Consider the following 20,160-nt stretch of genomic DNA (forward strand, 5'->3'; position numbering starts at 1 on the left):
AGGTTAAGCATTTATTATATTTAATGTGCCAATAAAAAATTGTGAAAATATGTGACCTGTTAAATAAGTTTATTCAATTTCTTTTCAGTGCCCTGAAGCTCTTATCCAGGATAGATTTTGCCCCAAGCTATAATGATAATTGCAGTTATGCTTATGGCCCTGATTCTGTTTTCTCTGAGAAAGAGAAAACAAATAGAAAGACTGGTCTTCATTCTTTACCTATAAGAATTTACTTACAGAAAAATCTAGCTTCTTTAAAAGGCATCTGAATCCCTAGTAAAGCACAGGAGATACCATGGGGCAATTCAGAATCATGGTCACGCAATATACTGAAATTGAGCATTGTAATAGAAAGTGAAAAGGAAAGTAAAATAGGCTGACAAATGATTTTTAAGTTTGCTTGGTTTTGTTTCTATAAGGAGAAAATGATCAAAGAGAAGGATTAACAATAGGAAAAGGTAAGATGAAGTGGATTCCTCAAAACTAGTTCTTAATCACTAGCTTCTCTAGCTCTCCCCCAACCTTAGGTTCTTTCTGGAGGTGGGGGTGGACTGAACTGGAGGATGAGTGAGCACTGTGCAGGGAAGGCTGTCTGTGGATGGTTTTAATTTCGCCCACTACCATCTCTGTACAGCTGCACACTGCTCCAGAGACATTCCACATTATGCCCACTTTCCTTTCTTCTGTGGACAGAGATACTGTTCCTACCTGTACCCATTTCAGAGATACACAGGGGCAACTATCCTCCCAAATCCATTAAAAATAAAGCAAGCTCTTACCTAAAGTAATCAGAGCATCACCTCAAGGTGCAAAGACAAATCTCTAGATAACAAGTGTCTGTCCCTTATCTCCACTGCCACCCCAGTGCAAGCTCCTCTTCTCTCCGCTTAGCTTTAGGGAGGCTGCTGAGCGCATGCAGGTGGGATGGAGCTAGAGAAGAGAGGGGTATGAATTATTTATGAATTCAGCCCCCTTAAGAGATTTCCAGTGAAAGTCAGTCTTAGAAGTTACCCACATGTGTGAGTGTGTATGTGCGTGTGTGCGCAAGGACATCTAATCCATGCCACATTTATCTGTCAGGGAGAGGCAGTGGGTAATCCCAATGTCTTAGACGTTTTAAGAAGAGTACATGACCAGATTTTATCACAGACCCCAAATCAGACACATTTCTTCTATGTGCTTTTGGTACCTTTGTGGTGACTGGGGAGCTTAGCTCAGCTTCTGAAAAAAGCTACCTGCTTTGAGCCCGTTGGGCAGGGGCAATTTTCCTGCCTGACACTGTGGGTGCTTTTGTTTTGCTTGTTTATTTATTTTTACCCCACAATAACATACCCTTTTCTCACCGGACCTCTTGCTACCTGGTCTGGACCTGTCTGCGCTCTGCCTGCCAGCCTGCCTCCCCGCTCCTTCCCGGGCTCTGACCACCTGGGGAGCCTGTGTCCGTGTTTGGAATCCCTGGATTGCTCCAGTAGTGAAACGAGAGAGATTAGGAGCTGACGCACATTTGACAGAAAGGCAGTGCTTTGCTTTCTTCTTATGCTGCTTCCCCTTCCTCTTTTCCCAAATAGAGATGTAAACACGTGTATTTTCCTGTTTTAAATTTAGCGAATTGGTCCTCTGCCTGTGCCTTGATTTAGCTACTGGGCTGAGCCTTGCAGCTCCCTTCCCTGCTCGGATAGGAGCCACTGGGATCTGGAGCTCCAACTTCCAAATTGAAGCTGGCCTCAGGCCAGGTGACCTTCTCTTTGTAAGTTTCTTTCCTCAGCAGAGTGGGGGTGGGGTCGTGGGGAGCTGGGATCTGTTTGGTGCTGTTGGGGGGTGGGGGGTGGTGAGGAAAGGAGGGGGGTGGAAGAGAGTAAAGGGCTGTTGTTAAACAGTTTCTTACCGTAAGAGGGAGTTCAGACCTAGATCTTTCCAGTTAATCACACAACAAACTTAGCTCATCGCAATAAAAAGCAGCTCAGAGCCGACGGGCTCTTCTAGGCACTGAGTCGGAACAGGATTCTTTCACGCAGGCATCGCCAGTGGGATCCGCCAGCACATCCAGCAGCACCATGTGGGTGACCAAACTTCTGCCAGTCTTACTGCTGCAGCACGTCCTCCTCCACCTCCTGTTTCCCATTGCCATCCCCTATGCAGGTTAGTTTTCTCTTTTCTTCCTTCTTCTTCTTCTTCTTTAACTCTCTCTTGCTAACATTTCCTTTTCCTAATGCTCTCTCTTTACCCGATTCCCAGCATCCTTCCTTAACTCTGTATGTGGTATGGGTTTTTAAAATCTCTCATTCAGCTTTCTTTTGACATTCTCTTTCTGTTTGAAAAGCATTTAAAAAGATACTTAGCATCCCCTCTGTTGTTTCTGTCCCCCTCCCCATTGATCCAGCCCCCTCTCACTTAGCCTGATAGTCAGGGATGGTGGGATGGGAGCGAGATGCTAACACTGGCTGAACTTTGCTGGTTTGGATAAATTTAAAGCTGAAGAGAGGAGGGGAAAGTGATGGTCAGTACAGCAGGGACATGTTTTTTTTTTTTTCCCAGAGGAGAATTTTCCATGACAATCCACTACCCCACATCACTCAGTCAACATTCAGGGCCAAATTATGACTTAATAATTTTCATTTGGAGAAGGCAGATTAAAGTCTGAGTATATGCATGTTATAAAAATGAAAGAGAAAGCCTCTCTCCTAAGGTCTCATTCTTTCTGGGTATGGATGCCTGCCCTTTTGAAACTGCAGGGCCAAGGAGGCAAAAATTGTGTGACTCTGATTATAGCTGTAGAAATGCTCCTTTCAGTCTCCCATTTTCTCCCCAGAATTTACAGGTTGGGAAGGAGTTGCTTGGGAGTTCATATTGCCTAGAAGTTTAGAGGTTTCATTTGCTGCTTTGGGAAGTTTTCTGTTGTTATCAGGGCAAGAGGAAACATCTGTATTTGGTTGTGTTATCATTGTCGTGGCTGGGATGCCAACGGGAGAAGGTAGTGAGCATCATAGGTGGGCACAGGGGAATAAAAGAATGGAATAAATGCCCAGACAGTAGACATAGTTTTTTTAAATAAGACAGAGAACTGAGATATATCTCAGTTATATCTTTTGAGATAAGTTAAATATGACATTTATCAGACCTCCAATCTAGTTTCCAATGTAATACAAAGGTTGAAAACACCAAGAACTTGCAAAATGACGAGGAAAATCAGTCCCACCTGGCTTTCTTCGATTTTGTGATGTGTCCCTTTTGGAAAACAACGCTGTGTGGGAAGTGTCAGTTCGAGAACATTTATGTTAGATTTCTGAAGAGGTGAAAAAAAAAAAGTTCAATCTAGCAGGTTATCACCTTTGAGATGGGTCATGTTAAAATTGATTCTTATATGACATTGCTGGTTTGTGGGATTTTGAGTATAAATTGAAATGACAGCTAATATTTTGAGGAGTTTCATTTTCAAAGATCAAAATGTTGATAGGCTGAAGTAGAATATGGTTACCTGGAATCATCTGTGCTTATGCATGGGGAACACAGTGTGGAAAACCCAAACAGTAGATCAACCATAGACAATGTCTATTTGTTTTTGGCATGCATTGTGAAGTTTTGGCAGGAGATAAACATTTGTAATTATATTTCATTTTGGCTAATGTTGAAATGACTGCGTTTCCTGAGGATAGGGGGAATGCAGCCCAAGAGTATGCCACAGGCAAGGAGAGGCCAGTTGGGAATTACAAGTAATAGAATAATTCCTAAAGTGGATAATGCTAAAATTGTTAACAAAAAACGGTCTGCCTTTGTCTGGGTGGCAACTTTATTTTGATAGTTTTTTTAAAAAATTACATTCCTCAAAGTGGAAAACATGGATAGTCCTCTTAGAACATATAAAGAAAGTCTGTTCTTTTTTATATCATCTAACATTGAACATTTAGAATTTTGTTGTTACTTGCTTCGGTTATACTTTTTGATTTAGCTTATGAGTCTGTTTTTTTACCTATTGTGAAATAAGACAATATTTGAAAAGAAGTGGATACTATAATGAGGTGACAACCAGTTATGAGCAGAATATATTATGGAGATATTTTTAGAAAAGTTTCAAAAAACGTAAAGAAATGTTCAATATAATAGACCCAAGCCATCTTTATAGGAGTTGGTTTACATAGGATTATCCTCTATTCACTCGCAACTACACTGGATACAAATATCCAGTCCCTTCTAACAACAACAACAAAACATTAAATGAGCACCTACTATCAAGGAGCCTGTGGGAGATGTACAGATGAACAAGTGAGAAAGAAACCTACATTTGTTTTTTTTGTTTTGTTTTGTTTCTTTTACTGACTCTGCACCCCAATACCTTCATTTTTCTTTTAACATTTTATTGGCACATAATTGCTTTACAATGGTGTGTTAGTTTCTGCTTTATAACAAAGTGAATCAGCTATACATATACATATATCTCCATATCTCCTCCCTCTTGCGTCTCCCTCCTACCCTCCGTATCCCACCCTTCTAGGTGGACACAAAGCACGGAGCTGATCTCCCTGTGCTATGTGGCTGCTTCCCACTAGCTATCTATTTTACATTTGGTAGTGTATATATGTCCATGCCACTCTCTCACTTTATCCCAGCTTACCCTTCCCCCTCCCTTTGTCCTCAAGTCCATTCTCTACGTCTGCGTCTTTATTCCTGTCCTGCCCCTAGGTTCCTCAGGACCTTTTTTTTTTTTTTAGATTCCATATATATGTGTTAGCATACGGTATTTGTTTTTCTCTTTCTGACTTACTTCATTCTGTACGGCAGACTCTAGGTCCATCTACCTCACTACAAATAACTCAATTTCATTTCTTTTTATGGCTGAGTAATATTCCATTGTATATATGTGCCACATCTTCTTTATCCATTCATCTGTCAATGGACACTTAGCTTGCTTACATGTCCTGGCTATGGTAAATAGTGCTGCAATGAACATTTTGGTACATGACTCTTTTTGAATTATGGTCTTCTCAGGGTATATGCCCAGTAGTGGGATTTCCGGGTCATATGATAGCTCTATTCTTAGTTTTTTGAGGAACCTGCATACTGTTCTCCATAGTAGCTGCATCAATTAACATTCCCACCAACAGTGCAAAAGGGTTCCCTGTTCACCACACCCCCTCCAGCATTTACTGTTTGTAGATTTTTTGATGATGAAACTTACATTTGTTGAGCGACTGTTATGGACCAAGTTCTAAAACAAAGTTTATTTAATTCTAATAAGATTGGCATTATTGGATTGACTCATCTTACATGAGGAAACTGAAGTTAAAGATCTTAATTTTTTTCTTATTATCTTACATACTGGATAGAGCTGAGATTCCTACCCAAATCTATGTGAATGAAATATGCAATGTGCATTTTTCCCTTTTATTTATATTGAATACAGCAACGGTGAAATCAACTGAAACTCGCTCTAAAAAATCCATTTTGCTAAGTAATATAAGAACAATTCTGTGTTAGAAGTATTATTATGTTACGGTTGAGAGTTCATTTCTAGTTCAGATCAAACCAGGTTTAGGGGGTATGCAATACTCAAGTAGAGTGTGAAAATACAGGTAGTAGTACGGTCATTACTTAAGTCAGGGGAACACAAAGTGGCTGAAGGTACTGAAGTGAGAAAGTACAAGGACAGGCAATCACGTAGGGCTGGTGTGCTGAGTACCTGAGGAGGAGTATGGCCTGGGTTTGGAAAAGTAAGAGAGACTAGCACGTATGCTTGAATATCATGCTAAATTACACTATTTTAAACATTATGGGTCACAGCTGGAAGGGTCTGAGTTGACAAGATACCTGACTGAAGTGTGGTTGTTTTAGCTGGTGTGTGGAGGAGAGCTGCAGGCAGAAACAGACAGTGAAGGAAGAGACCAGGAGGAGGATGAATGAGGAAGTGGCATGGAAGTAGAAGGAGGGAAACATCTAGGGAGGTCCCTATTCTCACACTGAACATCATTTCATTTGTAAATCTTTTTGGAAGAGATACTTATGCTGCTTCTCAAATACCAACATTTGATTTAAATCTGACTTGATCCCTTCCTGACATCTTTATTTATGATATTGTTCCCTTCTCTAAAGAAGGGATGAAAATTGTCCACTTGTGAAACCCAAGTCCTAGATAATAGAAATGAAGACTTGGACTTGTATTTATGATTTTTGCCTTCGGGAAGTAAATCTCCAGTCACCACCATTCCCTTCCATTAATTATTTGTGTACTTTCATCTTAACATCTAGCCACTTCAAGCTGTTAATCACTAATCATGTGGGTAGATTTCTCAGAATACGTGGAGCCAGATTCCTGCTTCTTTCCACACCCTGCAAATCCTTTCCTTTGCATGATTTTTCTTTGAAGTCAATGGTTAGTCCATACAGAGAAGAAAATATATGAGGTACTGAGAGAAATAAGTGTGAGGCCCAGGGACCAGAGGGAGAAATGTGTCTTTCTTCAAGCACCTTGATACATTTGACCCTACTTTCTGTTTGTAGCTTTTCACTAAGAGCCTAATGATTTCAGTTTTAAAATAGGGACTTTGGTTTCTTCAGGAAATATAGCTACAGAATGTTTTCCCATACTGAGGGAAGAGGGAAAAGGAGTTGCAATTTAAAATATAAGAAAGCATGACAAAGTTGCAGTGATCTCTTACCCTTTGATTTCATTTCAATGTTTTGTTTATAAACTTCAACTAGCAGTCATGCACAAAAAATAGTAGGGAAAAATCTGATCCAAAGATATTTTTGAGTTTCTTCCCAAATTAAGCTTGTTTTTTAACTGTTGTTAAAACAAGCATCAGTTGTTAATACATATGGAAGAGAAAGTTAAAAGTATCTTCAGCAAAGGAATTTTATTTTCAGATGCTGTTTTTTGAATGACTTCTGTTTTGAATTTTTCTTTTACTGAAGAAGGAATTAATTTTATTGATGTGTGGATTACATGATGTACAACTAGCTTGAACTTCGCCTTTTTGAATAATTAGTTACTGACCTAATGATATGACTGAATTATAAGGGAAAGCTTCTAAGTCATGAGAAATAAAGAGTGAGAAGGGAATCTTAGTATCTGGTTCTGATTGCCCCTGATTAGATTTGTAGCCCCAGACAAGCTTTTCTCTCCTATTTATTATCTAGTAAAGGGAAATCATAGATTTATTTGCTTTTCAAGATACTTTTTGATCTTTAGATGAAAGGTAGTGATCGAAAGTTTATCAGCAAGGAAGAGTAGACTATTTTTATGAGGTACAGCCAGGCATTAACACATTTCAATAGGACAGCTGAGGATCTGCAGAATTAAATATAATCAACGATCCCACAGAAACCACTTTTCTCTAGTCATCCTCAGTGCCTTCCTTCATGTTGTATGGTTCTGAGAGAAGAAACCAGAGCATTGACCAGGTATTCTATTTTATTTGGTAATTGGTAAAATACATGTCTGAACTCAATGTTTGTCTTAGACTTTTAAAATTTAGTTTTATGTTCTTCTCTCACACTTAAACATAGGTAATAAATACATAATACATTAGGCCAAATTTAATTCTATACTTTTAGTTAATTGAATTTATTTTATATATATGTGCATATATACACACATATATATGTATATATATACACACATATATACATATTATATATATATACATATGTGTATATATATATATATATATATATATATATATATATATACCACAATTTTTCCACTTTGGCAGATAGCTTTTTGAATAGATTTTCTGCGTCCATTAACCACTATTTGTTTCTGAGAAGTATTCCAATTTATACAGGAATTCAGAAGATTTTTATGCTGTGAAACATTTCACAGCACCTAAGAAAGAGTGCACTAATGTCAAAAGAAGTGGAAACTCTTAGTGGAGAAACGTATCTCCCATTAACATGGTCCTGTGGCAGAAACCAAAATTTGAAAAGACTAATACCACTTCTTTGCTTGGGAGAATAACGGTTTCTTCTCTTATGCCAGAAATTAAAGGATGAAATTTCAAAAACAAAACTAAAACTTTGCATATTCATAACATTTTTAACCCAAATTGATTTCCAAATGATTGTAGTTTAAATAGCTCCTTTTAGTTCACATATAATATAACTTTCATTTTATAAATTGAGTAATAGGATATTAGCATTTAAGGTAATTAAACAAAGTCACTTGGCAAGTCAATAAGAATGCCAGAATTATCATCAGTCTGCCAACGTTATGCAAGGCATTTGGTCCACACTCAATAAATAACATGTTGATGGATTATTTGGTTGACTGAATTTCTATGTTAAGATGTCTTTTAAATTATACCTGTTCTACCATAGCCATTCCATCTTATAGGGCAAAGAAAAGTTGAAGAAAAGAAAAGAAAAGAAAATGAAAGCATTATTACAGAAATTAGTACCAGTCTTTTGGGGATTGTGTTCTGGAGTTTTATAGAGAACCAAAATTTAGAGGAATTCATGTTTTCTCTTATTTACTGTGGACTTCAGGTTAGGATAGATATGAATGGGTAGCATCTCCATGTTTAATAAAACAACTGGAGCCAGTGGTTGCTGGCAGACTTAAGAGTATGATGGCATTCTTGGTACCTCACTCTGTTAAGCCATATTTCCAAATTTTCTACAGAAAAATTTTCACCCTCTTTTCTTGGCACATTTCACCACGTTTAAAGACAAGAAGTGATTTCCTGTTCTGCCATCCAAGTTACTTCTCTACTGATAGCTTTAAGCAAATCTTCAGAAACTGTTTATAAGCCGTTATTTCCACATGCTTTCTTAGCAAGTCTTAGAGAGAGATGGCATCATACGTGTTTAAGAGTGGGGGCTCTGAAGCCAGGCAGCTGGATTTTCAATCAGATCTTCTAAGTCATCAACTTTCCCGTGTCTTGGTTTCGTATCTTAAAAATGTACGTATTATTACTGCCTTTGTTATAAGGGTATTCAAATGAATTGACAGGCAGGGGAGGGGCACAATTATATCCATCCTTGTTCTACAACAGCTGCAGTCTCTTAGACAATTTGATCCTCATTGTGAAGAGATGATTATCATTAGAAACCAGGTAACTTTGGGCAAATTAAGAATGAAGAAGCAAGTTCTTCATATTCTAAAGTTATCCATAAGATTAAGTCTCTTGGGATGTTTTAGCTTTGCTCTTCAGCTTTTTAATAGGAGGCTTCACGCTATCTAGGGGCCTGGTACAATACTTTGATGAAGAAAAATGATATTGCTACATTAAAGGATGAAGTTTTACATACATTTGATTTACAACATTTGGCTTGATTTCAAAACAAACACTTCAGTGATACTGAGAAATAGTGCCCAAAAGCACAGAAAACACTTATGTAGGAAATGAAAGGGCTAGAATATGAATAGTATGAAATACTTTAAAGACCAAGTCAGAAGAATTTACCCAGTGCACCATTTTTAGTGAGAAGTTTCTCACCTGTCATTGACTTGGCTTATCTAATTAGTACTATAATTTACATAAGGACCAATTGTAGAAGGAAATGACAGATTTAATTATAGAGCATGATATGATATGTCCTGGCACTTCCTTTCATACTGTTTGGAGAATACCATGTTATTTATTTCTTAAGAGTGAACTCTGTCCTAATTTTTAAAAGCATCCTTCATTTGAAAGAATGTAGATGAATGACTCTGTATGTGAAGTTATTTTTTCTTCACTGATTAACTATTCCTCTCTTGCTCTTAAGTATCTGAGAGTATCATTCCCCACATTACTCCACCCCCCAACCCCTGGAGGTCTGGTATGTTGTCAGATAAAATCATTACCTCGTAGATGATTCTTAGGGATATTTTTTTTCTATATGAGCCTTAAAAGCTTTTCCCCTATGTTTTAAAAAAATATTATTATTAATAGAAGGACAGAAGAAAAGAAGAAACACACTTCATGAATTCAAAAAGTCAGCAAAGACTACTCTAATTAAAGAAGACCCATTACTGAAGATAAAAACAAAAAAAATGAACACTGCAGACCAATGTGCCAATAGATGTATTAGGAATAAAGGACTTCCATTCACTTGCAAGTAAGTTGCTTCATTTCGTTCTTAGAATAATTTTCCAAATATAGCATGGACTCATTATCATCATCTTTTTTGTATTCAATGCAATATACTCTTAAAATTGTAAGCTTGATTTTAGTTTTAACTCATTGCAACAGCAGACTTAGCTCTCATTTGATGGAAATATGAGTAAGGGAGAACACATAAACTGAGATCTTTTAGAATCCACAGTGGCTTTAGTTATGGAATTTATATTTTCTCATCTTATGAACAGCTGAACTTTAGGAACTAAAATTCAATTAGATTAACTTTTTATCTCTCTAATATTTTACAATATTCAGAGTAAACTTTTTTTTTTTCTTACAAGAGGAGTGGAGGAATTTTCAGAATAGAAGTTGGCCAACAACCAAAACTTACTGCAACTTGTATCATTGTCTTTAGGGATGTAAATAAAAACCATTGAGATAATTAGTTTAAAAAAACTAGAGGGACTGTTTAAAAGAAGTTAGCGGGTAGTGATGATGAAGTTTTAGGTGAAAAGTGTTGGGGCAATTCAAAGAGGCATGAGGGGACTCAAATGGAGAGTTTTCTTATCTTTTGAAAGCTTCTCTGTGACCTCCCAGGGAAAAATTCCTTACAACTTTGCCAGTATGCCAAAGGATAAAACTTGGAGTTTTGGGCCATGAAGGTGACAGTTTCATCTGAATAGTTTTCTAAATTGCCAGAAGAAAATGCATTTCCTAGTTCTTCATAAATATTCCCTCCCCACACTTACTTTCCACCTTTTTATTCCCTATTTCATCCCACTTTAACAGGAGTGCACATGGTATCCTGTTACTTTTGAATTCTACTCTATTACATTTGGGTAGTTAACACATAATGTGAACACAGATTTTAGTAATGTCATGGCAAGAGGTCCTAAATTCGTCTTGCCTTTCTCAGAGAAGTAAGTGTTATGGGCCCGAGGAGAAAGGACATGGTTAGAGGAGCTCTTCAATAGGTTTAGCAGGAGGAAAGACTATCTCTTTTCTATTCATTTAGATCTCCTCTGGAAGTATTTTTATAGCCAAACTGCCACTTTCAGGGAGATATTTCCTGGCACTGGGAGTGGGGAATTAACTTTGCAAGTAATTCTTATGATAACTCCTTCTTTCCCTGACTTTCCTAGAAAAGGCTTGAGATTAAAAAAAATAAATTAGAGAAAACTACTCTCAATCAACAACTCAGCTGTGTAGATTTATGGAGATGTTCTTCTGGCAATTGAGGAGGTTGGATTTATTGTATTTTCCCCTTTCAGGGTTAGAAGGGCAGGGCAAAGGGAATGGGAGAACCACATCTCATTGTTGATTTTTAACTTTGAATTTGAAAATACACTCTCCTGGATCCACAAGTAAGGAAAGTATTGCTAAGCCTTGATTTTCACATTAGTCAGCCATAGGCCTAGAAAAAACCCAAAACAAAACAGCTTTCCCTTTGTTTTATTTAGGAGAAACTAAAATGATTTTGCTGCGTTGGAGAACATATGTGACCAGATTAATAAAACTTTACATATCCCATATATACGAGGTTTCATGCTTTTCAACCATATTCTGGTTGAGTTATATTTAGTCTCCAAATTTATGGCAACCTGTGCAGAAAACCACATGTAGTAATACCAATGTACAGCTAAAGTTCTCTGCTCAGACATGGTGTCATCCTTCACACTTGTGATATATATACATACTTATCTGGAATCACTAAATACATTACTTATTCAGAATTGAATGGACATACTTGTGATATGCTGAAAGTAGGTTCTTAATGAATTAAAGATCTTTTTGGGGACTTGTTACATGAACTAGAATCATTGAAAAACAATGGCGAACACACTAAAATGTTTGGAAAATACCAACAGTGCTGTGGGAAAGCATCTGTGATTCAGTGGGCATGAGGTGGAGGTCTCAAATTTTGTTTCCTCTTGAGAAGGTATCAACAATATTGAATTTATAGAGACTGAAGTTGTTTTTTGCTGGATGAGAAAGATGACCAGAATGCCTGATTCTAAGCATTTCAAAAAATTACTGTACATGAACTGACTCAAGAGATGAAAATTTCTAACCATGACTGAGTAACTGGTACTGGAATTGCCCTTCTGCCATAAACAACTCAAGAAAATAAATTATTGAAAGGAAGATGATAGTTAAAATAAGGCTAAGAGAAGGACTCCTAAAGTCAAACTTCAAAGAAGATATGCAACTCATGGCATTTGTCAGCTTGGATCCAGTCCATATGGAGGTGTAAAATGATACAAGCAAATACAATTTTCTGAGGGTATATGGAATTGTAATGGAATGAGAGAAAAGGGTGAATGAAATCAGCAAGCTGGAAACCCTGTCACCCACTTTCCAGATGGAATCACCTTTGTATTCACAGAAGCAAATCTCACATGTTCCTGATGGGGCTTATGAGTCACTTGCAAGGCAATCTCATGTCAAAGCCATATTACTGAAAAAAAAGTAGTAGTTTATATATGTGTGGTACATTTTTATTTTAATGTTAACTAGTAGGCATTTGAGTCTGTAATTTTAAAATTTCTTTTTAGATGTTCGTTTAGTTATCTTCATATGTATTCTTTATCTAATTACCATGCTTTCAAGGTTATTTAACTCTCCCCCCAACACCCTACAATAGGGATATAGGAAATTTTACATGTATTGCATAAGTTTCCTATCTACCAGATCAAAATTCAAATATATTATCAGCCAGTTTTTCTCTTTTCAAGTTATTCTGCCACAGTTGCAAAAACAGACTTTTATGTTTGTTCTTTAATACTATTTCAGCTGTAAAATGTTCTTGTAGGTGGACATTTCAAAATGTCTACGTGTAAATCAAAGCACAAAGTTTATACATATAATTTTTGAAGTTAGATATAGAATAAAATGCACTATGTAAAAATATAAAATAGTTGAAATACTTTAATTTTATAACATCTTTTTAATATTTGTTTTATAAAAGTTATTTCCCCTTATTTAAAATTACTTAAAAGCTGTTACACGTTAAGAAATAAATGACTAATTTGAACTACATAAAATTATAAGAAAATTATGTGCTTTCAAAAGTATATGATCTGGGGCTTCCCTGGTGGCACAGTGGTTGAGAGTCTGCCTGATGATGCAGGGGACATGGGTTCGTGCCCCGGTCCGGGAGGATCCCACATGCCGCGGAGCGGCTGGGCCCGTGAGCCATGGCCACTGAGCCTGCGCATCCGGAGCCTGTGCTCCGCAGTGGGAGAGGCCACAAGAGTGAGAGGCCCGCGTACCGCAAAAAAAAAAAAAAAAAAAAAAAAAAATATATATATATATATATATATATATATATATATATATGATCTGGAGGAGGACCTTCAAGATGGCAGAGGAGTAAGACGCAGAGATCACCTTCCTCCCCATAGATACATCAAAAATACATCTACACGTGGAACAACTCCTACAGAACACCTACTGAATGCTGGCAGAAGACCTCAGACCTCCCAAAAGGCAGGACACTCCCCACGTACCAAAAGAATAGGGACGGGACCTGCACCTCGGGGAGGGAGCAGTGAAGGAGGAAAGGTTTCCACACACTAGAAGCCCCTTCGCAGGCAGAGACTGTGGGTGATGGAGGGGGAAAGCTTCGGAGCCGTGGAGGAGAGCACAGCAACAGGGGTGCGGAGGGCAAAGCGGAGAGATTCCTGCACAGAGGATCAGGGCCGACCGGCACTCACCAGCCCAGAGAGGTTTGTCTACTAACCCGCCAGGATGGGTGGGGGCTGGGAGCTGAGGCTCGGGCTTCGGAGGTCAGATCATAAGGGAGAGGACTGGGGTTGGCTGCGGGAACACAGCCTGAAGGGGGCTAGTGTGCCACAGCTAGCCGGGAGTGAGTCTGGGGAAAGGTCTGGATCTGCCGAAGAGGCAAGAGACCATTGTTTCATGGTGTGCAAGGAGAGCGGATTCAGAGCACCGCCTAAATGAGCTCCAGAGACAGGCGCAAGCTGTGGCTATCAGCATGGACACCAGAGATGGGCATGAAACGCTAAGGCTTCTGCTGCCGCCACCAAGAAGCCTGTGTGTGAGCACAGGTCACTATCCACACCTCCCATCCCGGGAACCTGTGCAGCCCGCCACTGCCAGGGGCCTGAGATCCAGGGACAACTCCCCGCAGGAGAACACCCAGTGTGCTTCAGGCTGTTGCAACTTCACACTGGCCTCTGCCACCGCAGACTCGCCCCTAATTCCATACCCCTCCATACCCCTCAGCCTGAGTGAGCCAGAGCCCCCTAATCTTAAAGCTGCTCCTTTAAGCCCCTCCTCTCTGGGCGACAAACAGACGCCAGAGGGCATCCTACATGCAGCAGCAGGGCCAAATCCAAAGCTGAACCCCAGGAGCTGTGTGAACAAAGAAGAGAAAGGGAAATTTCTCTGTGCAGCCTCAGGAGCAGAGGATTAAATCTCCACAATCAACCTGATGTACCCTGCATCTGTGGAATACATGAATAGACAACGAATCACCCCAAAACCGAGGAGGTGGACTTTGGGAGCAACTGTAGACTTGGGGTTTGTCTTCTGCATCTAATTTGTTTCTAGTTTTATGTTTATCTTAGTTTAGTATTTAGAGCTTATTATCACTGGTAGATTTGTTTATTGATTTGGTTGCTCTTTTCCTTTATATATATATATATAATTTTTCCCCTTTTCCTCTTTTTGTGAGTGTGTATGTGTATGCTTCTTTGTGTGATTTTGTCTGTATAGGTTTGCTTTTACCATTTGTCCTAGGGTTCTGTCTATCCATTTTCTTTAGTATAGTTTTTAGTGCTTGTTATCATTGGTGGATTTGTTTATTGGTTTGGTTGCTCTCTTCTTTTTTTTTACTTACTTTTTTATTTTAATAATATTTCTAATTTTTTATTTTAATAACTTCACTTATTTTATTTATTTTCTTTCTTTCTTCTTTTTTTTCTCCCTTTTCTTCTGAGCCGTTTGGCTGACAGGGTCTTGGTGCTCCAGCCGGGTGTCAGGGCTGAGCCTTTGAGGTGGGAGAGCCAAGTTCAGGACATTGGTCCATCAGAGACCTCCAGGCCACTCGTAATATCATTCGGTGAGAGCTCTCCCAGATATCTCTGTCTCAATGTTCAGACCCAGCTCCACTCAACGACCAGCAAGCTACAGTGCTGGACGCCCCATGCCAAACGACTAGCAAGACAGGAACACCACCCCAACCATTATCAGAGAGACTGCCTAAAATCATAGTAAGTCCACAGACACCCCAAAACACACCACCGGATGCAGTCCTGCCCACCAGAAAGACAAGATCCAGCCTCATCCATCAGAACACAGGCACCAGTCCCCTCCACCAGTAAGCCTACACAACCCAATGAACCAACCTTACCCCCTGGGGGCAGATACCAAAAACAATTGGAACTACGAACCTGAAGCCGGTGAAAAGGAAACCCCAAACACAGTAAGTTAAGCAAAATGAGAAGACAGAGAAATACACAGCAGATGAAGGAGCAAGGTAAAAACACACCAGACCAAACAAACGAAGAGGAAGTAGGCAGAGGTACTCTGAAAAAGAATTCAGAGTAACGACAGTAAAGATGATCCAAAATCTTGGAAATAGAATTTAGAAGATACAAGAAACATTTAACAAGGACCTAGAAAAACTAAAGAGCAAACAAACAATGATGAACAACACGATAAATGAAATTAAAAATTCTCTAGAAGGAATCAATAGCAGAATAACTGAGGCAGAAGAACAGATAAGTGACCTGAAAGATGAAATAGTGGAAATAACTACCACAGAGCAGAATAAAGAAAGAAGAATAAAAAGAATTGAGGACAGTTGCAGAGACCTCTGGGACAACATTAAATACACCAACATTCGAATTACAGGGGTCCCAGAAAAAGAAGAGAAAAAAGAAAGGGTCTGAGAAAATATTTGAAGAGATTATAGTTGAAAACTTCCCTAATATGGGAAAGGAAATAGTCAATCAAGTCCAGGAAAGGCAGAGACCCATACAGCATAAATCCAAGGAGACACATGCCAAGACACATATTAATCAAACTATCAAAAATTAAATACAAAGAAAAAATATTAAAAGCAGCAAGGGAAAAGCAACAAATAACATACAAGGGCATCCCCATAAGGTTAACAGCTGATCTTTCAGCAGAAACTCTGCAAGCCAGAAGGGAGTGGCAGGACATATTTGAAGTGATGAAAGGGAAAAACCTACAACCAAGCTTACTCTACCCAGCAAGGACCTCATTCATAGTTGATGGAGAAATTAAAACCTTTACAGACAAGCAAAAGCTAAGAGAATTCAGCACCACCAAACCGGCTTTACAACACGTGCTAAAGGAACTTCTCTAGGCAGGAAACACAAGAGAAGGAGAAGACCTACAATAATAAACCCAAAACAATGAAGAAAATTGTAATAGCAACATACATATCGATAATTACCTTAAATATAAATGGATTAAATGCTCCAACCAAAAGACATAGACTGGCTGAATGGATACAAAAACAAGACCTGTATATATGCTGTCTACAAGAGACCCACTTCAGTCCTAGGGACACATACAGACTGAAAGTAAAGGGATGGAAAAAGATATTCCACGCAAATGGAAATCAAAATAAAGCCGGAGTAGCAATTCTCATATCAGACAAAATAGACTTTAAATAAAGACTATTACAAGAGACAAAGAAGGACACTACATCATGATCAAGGGATCACTCCAAGAGGAAGATATAACAATTGTAAATATTTATGCACCCAACATAGGAGTACCTCAATACATAAAGCAAATACTAACAGCCACAAAAGGGGAAATCGACAGTAACACAATCATAGTAGGGGACTTTAACACCCCACTTTCACCAATGGACAGATCATCCATAATGAAAATAAATAAGGAAACACAAGCTTTAAATGACACATTAAACATGATGAACTTAATTGATATTTATAGGACATTCCATCCAAAAACAACAGAATACACTTTCTTCTCATGTACTCATGGAACATTCTATGGATAGATAACACCTCAGATCCCAAATCAAGCCTTGGTAAATTTAAGAAGATTGAAATCGTATCCAGTATCTTTTCCGACCATACTGCTATGAGACTAGATATCAATTACAGAAAAAAAAAACTGTAAAAAATACAATCACATGGAGGCTAAACAATACACTACTAAATGACCAAGAGAGCACAGAAGAAATCAAAGAGGAAATCAAAAAATACCTAGAAACAAATGACAATGAAAACACTATGACCCAAAACCTGTGGGATGAAGCAAAAGCAGTTCTAAGAGGGAAGTTTATAGCAATACAATCCTACCTGAGGGAACAAGAAAAATCTCAAATAACCTGCGCTTACACCTAAAGCAATTACAGAAAGAAGAACAAAAACAACCCAAAGTTAGTATAAGCAAATAAATCATAAACATCAGATCAGAAATGAAGGAAAAAGAAATGAAGGAAATGATTGCAAAGATCAATAAAACTAAAAGCTGGTTCTTTAAGATAAACAAAATTGATAAACCATTAGCCACACTCATCAAGAAAAAAAGGGAAAAGACTCAAACCAATAGAAATGAAAAAGGAGAAGTAACAACTGACACTGCAGAAATACAAGGATCATGAGGGATTACTACAAGCAACTGTATGCCAATACAATGGACAACCTGGAATAAATGGAAAAATTCTTAGAAAATCACAACCCTCCGAGACTGAAACAGGAAGAAATAGAAAATATAAACAGACCAGTCACAAGTATTGAAATTGAAACTGTGCTTAAAATCTTCCAGCAAACAATAGCCTAGGACCAGATGGCTACACAGGTGAATTCTATCAAACATTTAGAGAAGAGCTAATACCTATCCTTCTCAAATGCTTCCAAAATATAGCAGAGGGAGGAACACTCCCAAACTCATTCTATGAGGCCTCCATCACCCTGATACCAAAACCAGACAAAGATGTCACAAAAAAAGAAAACTACAGGCCAGTAACACAGATGAACATAGATGCAAAAATCCTCAACAAAATACTAGCAAACAGAATCCAACAGCACATTAAAAGTATCCTACACCATGATCAAATGGGGTTTATCCCAGGAATGCAAGGATTCTTCAATATACACAAATCAATCAATGTGATACACCATGTTAACAAACTGAAGGAGAAAAACCATATGATCGTCTCAATAGATGTAGAGAAAGCTTTTGACAAAATTCAACACCCATTTATGATAAAAACCCTCCAGAAAGTAGGCATAGAGGCAACTTAGCTCAACATAATAAAGGCCATATATGACAAACCCACAGCCAACATTGTTCTCAATGGTGAAAAACTGAAACCACTTCCACTAAGATCAGGAAAAAGACTAGGTTGCCCAATCTCACCACTCTTATTCAGCTTAGTTTTGGAAGTTTTAGCCACAGCAATCAGAGAAGAAAAGGAAATAAAAGGAATCCAAATCAGAAAGAAGAAGTAAATCTGTCCCTGTTTGCAGATGACATGATACTATACATACAGAATCCTAAAGATGCTACCAGAAAACTACTAGAGCTAATCAATGAATTTGGTTAAGTAGCAGGGTACAAAATTAATGCACAGAAATCTCTTGCATTTCTATACACTAATGATGAAAAATCTGAAAGAGAAATTAAGGAAATACTCCCACTTACCATTGCAACAAAAAGAATAAAATACCTAGGAATAAACCTACCTACAGTGACAAAAACCTGTATGCAGAAAACTATAAGACACTGATGAGAGAAATTAAAGATGTACAAACAGATGGAGAGATATACCATGTTCTTGGATTGGAAGAATCAACATTGTGAAAATGACTATACTACCCAAAGCAATCTACAGATTCAGTGAATCTGAATCTTTATCAAACTACCAATGGCATTTTTCATAGAACTAGAACAAAAAAATTCACAATTTGTATGGAAACACAAAAGACCCTGAATAGCCAAAGCAATCTTGAGAAAGAATAATGGAGCTGGAAGAATCAGGCTCCCTGACTTCAGACTATACTACAAAACTACAGTAATCAAGACAGTATGGTACTGGCACAAAAACAGAAATATAGATCAATGGAACAGGATAGAAAGCCTAGAGATAAACCCATGCACATATGGTCACCTAATCTTTGATAAAGGAGGCAAGAATATACAATGGAGAAAGGACAACCTCTTCAATAAGTGGTGCTGGGAAAACTGGACAGCTACATGGAAAAGAATGAAATTAGAATACTCCCTAACACCATACACAAAAATAAACTCAAAATGGATTAAAGACCTAAATGAAAGGCTAGACACTACAAAACTCTTAGAGGAAAACATAGGCAGAACACCCTATGACATAAATCACAGCAAGATCCTTTTTGACCCACCTCCTAGAGAAAGGGAAATAAAAACAAAAATAAACAACTCAGACCTAATGAAACTTAAAAGCTTTTGCACAGCAAAGGAAACCATAAACAAGACGGAAAGACAACCCTCAGATTGGGAGAAAATATTTGCAAATGAAGCAATGGACAAAGGATTAATCTCCAAAATATACAAGCAGCTCAATATCAAAAAGACAAACAACCCAATCCAAAAATGGGCAGAAGACCTAGACAGACATTTCTCCAAAGAAGATACACAGATTGCCAACAAACACGTGAGAGGATGTTCAACATCATTAATCATTAGAGTAATGCAAATCAAAACTATAATGAAGTATCACCTCACACCAGTCAGAATGGCCATCATCAAAAAGTCTGCAAACAATACATGCTAGAGAGGGTGTGGAGAAAGGGAACAGTCTTGCACTGTTTGTGGTAATGTAAATTGATACAGCCACTATGGAGAACAGTATTGAGGTTCCTTAAGAAACTAAAACTACGATACGACTCAGCATTCCCACTACTGGGCGTATACCTTGAGAAAACCATAATTCAAAAAGAGTCATGTTCCACAATATTCTTTGCAGCTCTATTTACAATAGCCAGGACATGGAAGCAACCTAAGTGTCCATCAACAGATGAATGGATAAAGAAGATGTGGCACATATATACAATGCAATATTACTCAGCCATAAAAAGTAACGAGATTGAGTTATTTGTAGTGAGGTGGATGG

The 20,160-nt window shown here is 38.1% G+C and overlaps 1 protein-coding gene across 4 annotated transcripts in view; it reads left to right on the plus strand.

The window, feature by feature from the left end:
• The first annotated feature begins 1,588 nt into the window (after positions 1-1,588).
• Positions 1,589-20,160, plus strand: part of HGF (hepatocyte growth factor) — an 81,580-nt gene continuing 63,008 nt past the window's right edge. For 2 of the 4 annotated variants that reach the window (XM_032643749.1, XM_032643748.1), the window contains exons 1-3: positions 1,614-1,747; positions 2,016-2,139; positions 9,870-10,035. In XM_032643749.1, the coding sequence (XP_032499640.1) occupies positions 2,055-2,139; positions 9,870-10,035 (251 nt within the window). In that variant the 5' untranslated portion in view covers positions 1,614-1,747; positions 2,016-2,054. Of the gene's footprint in view, positions 1,748-2,015; positions 2,140-9,869; positions 10,036-20,160 lie in introns of all 4 variants that reach the window. The other 2 variants (XM_032643751.1, XM_032643747.1) reach the window with 2 other exon arrangements.

Source organism: Phocoena sinus, chromosome 9 (assembly GCF_008692025.1).
Source record: "Phocoena sinus isolate mPhoSin1 chromosome 9, mPhoSin1.pri, whole genome shotgun sequence".
In the NCBI taxonomy this organism is placed as follows: domain Eukaryota; kingdom Metazoa; phylum Chordata; class Mammalia; order Artiodactyla; family Phocoenidae; genus Phocoena; species Phocoena sinus.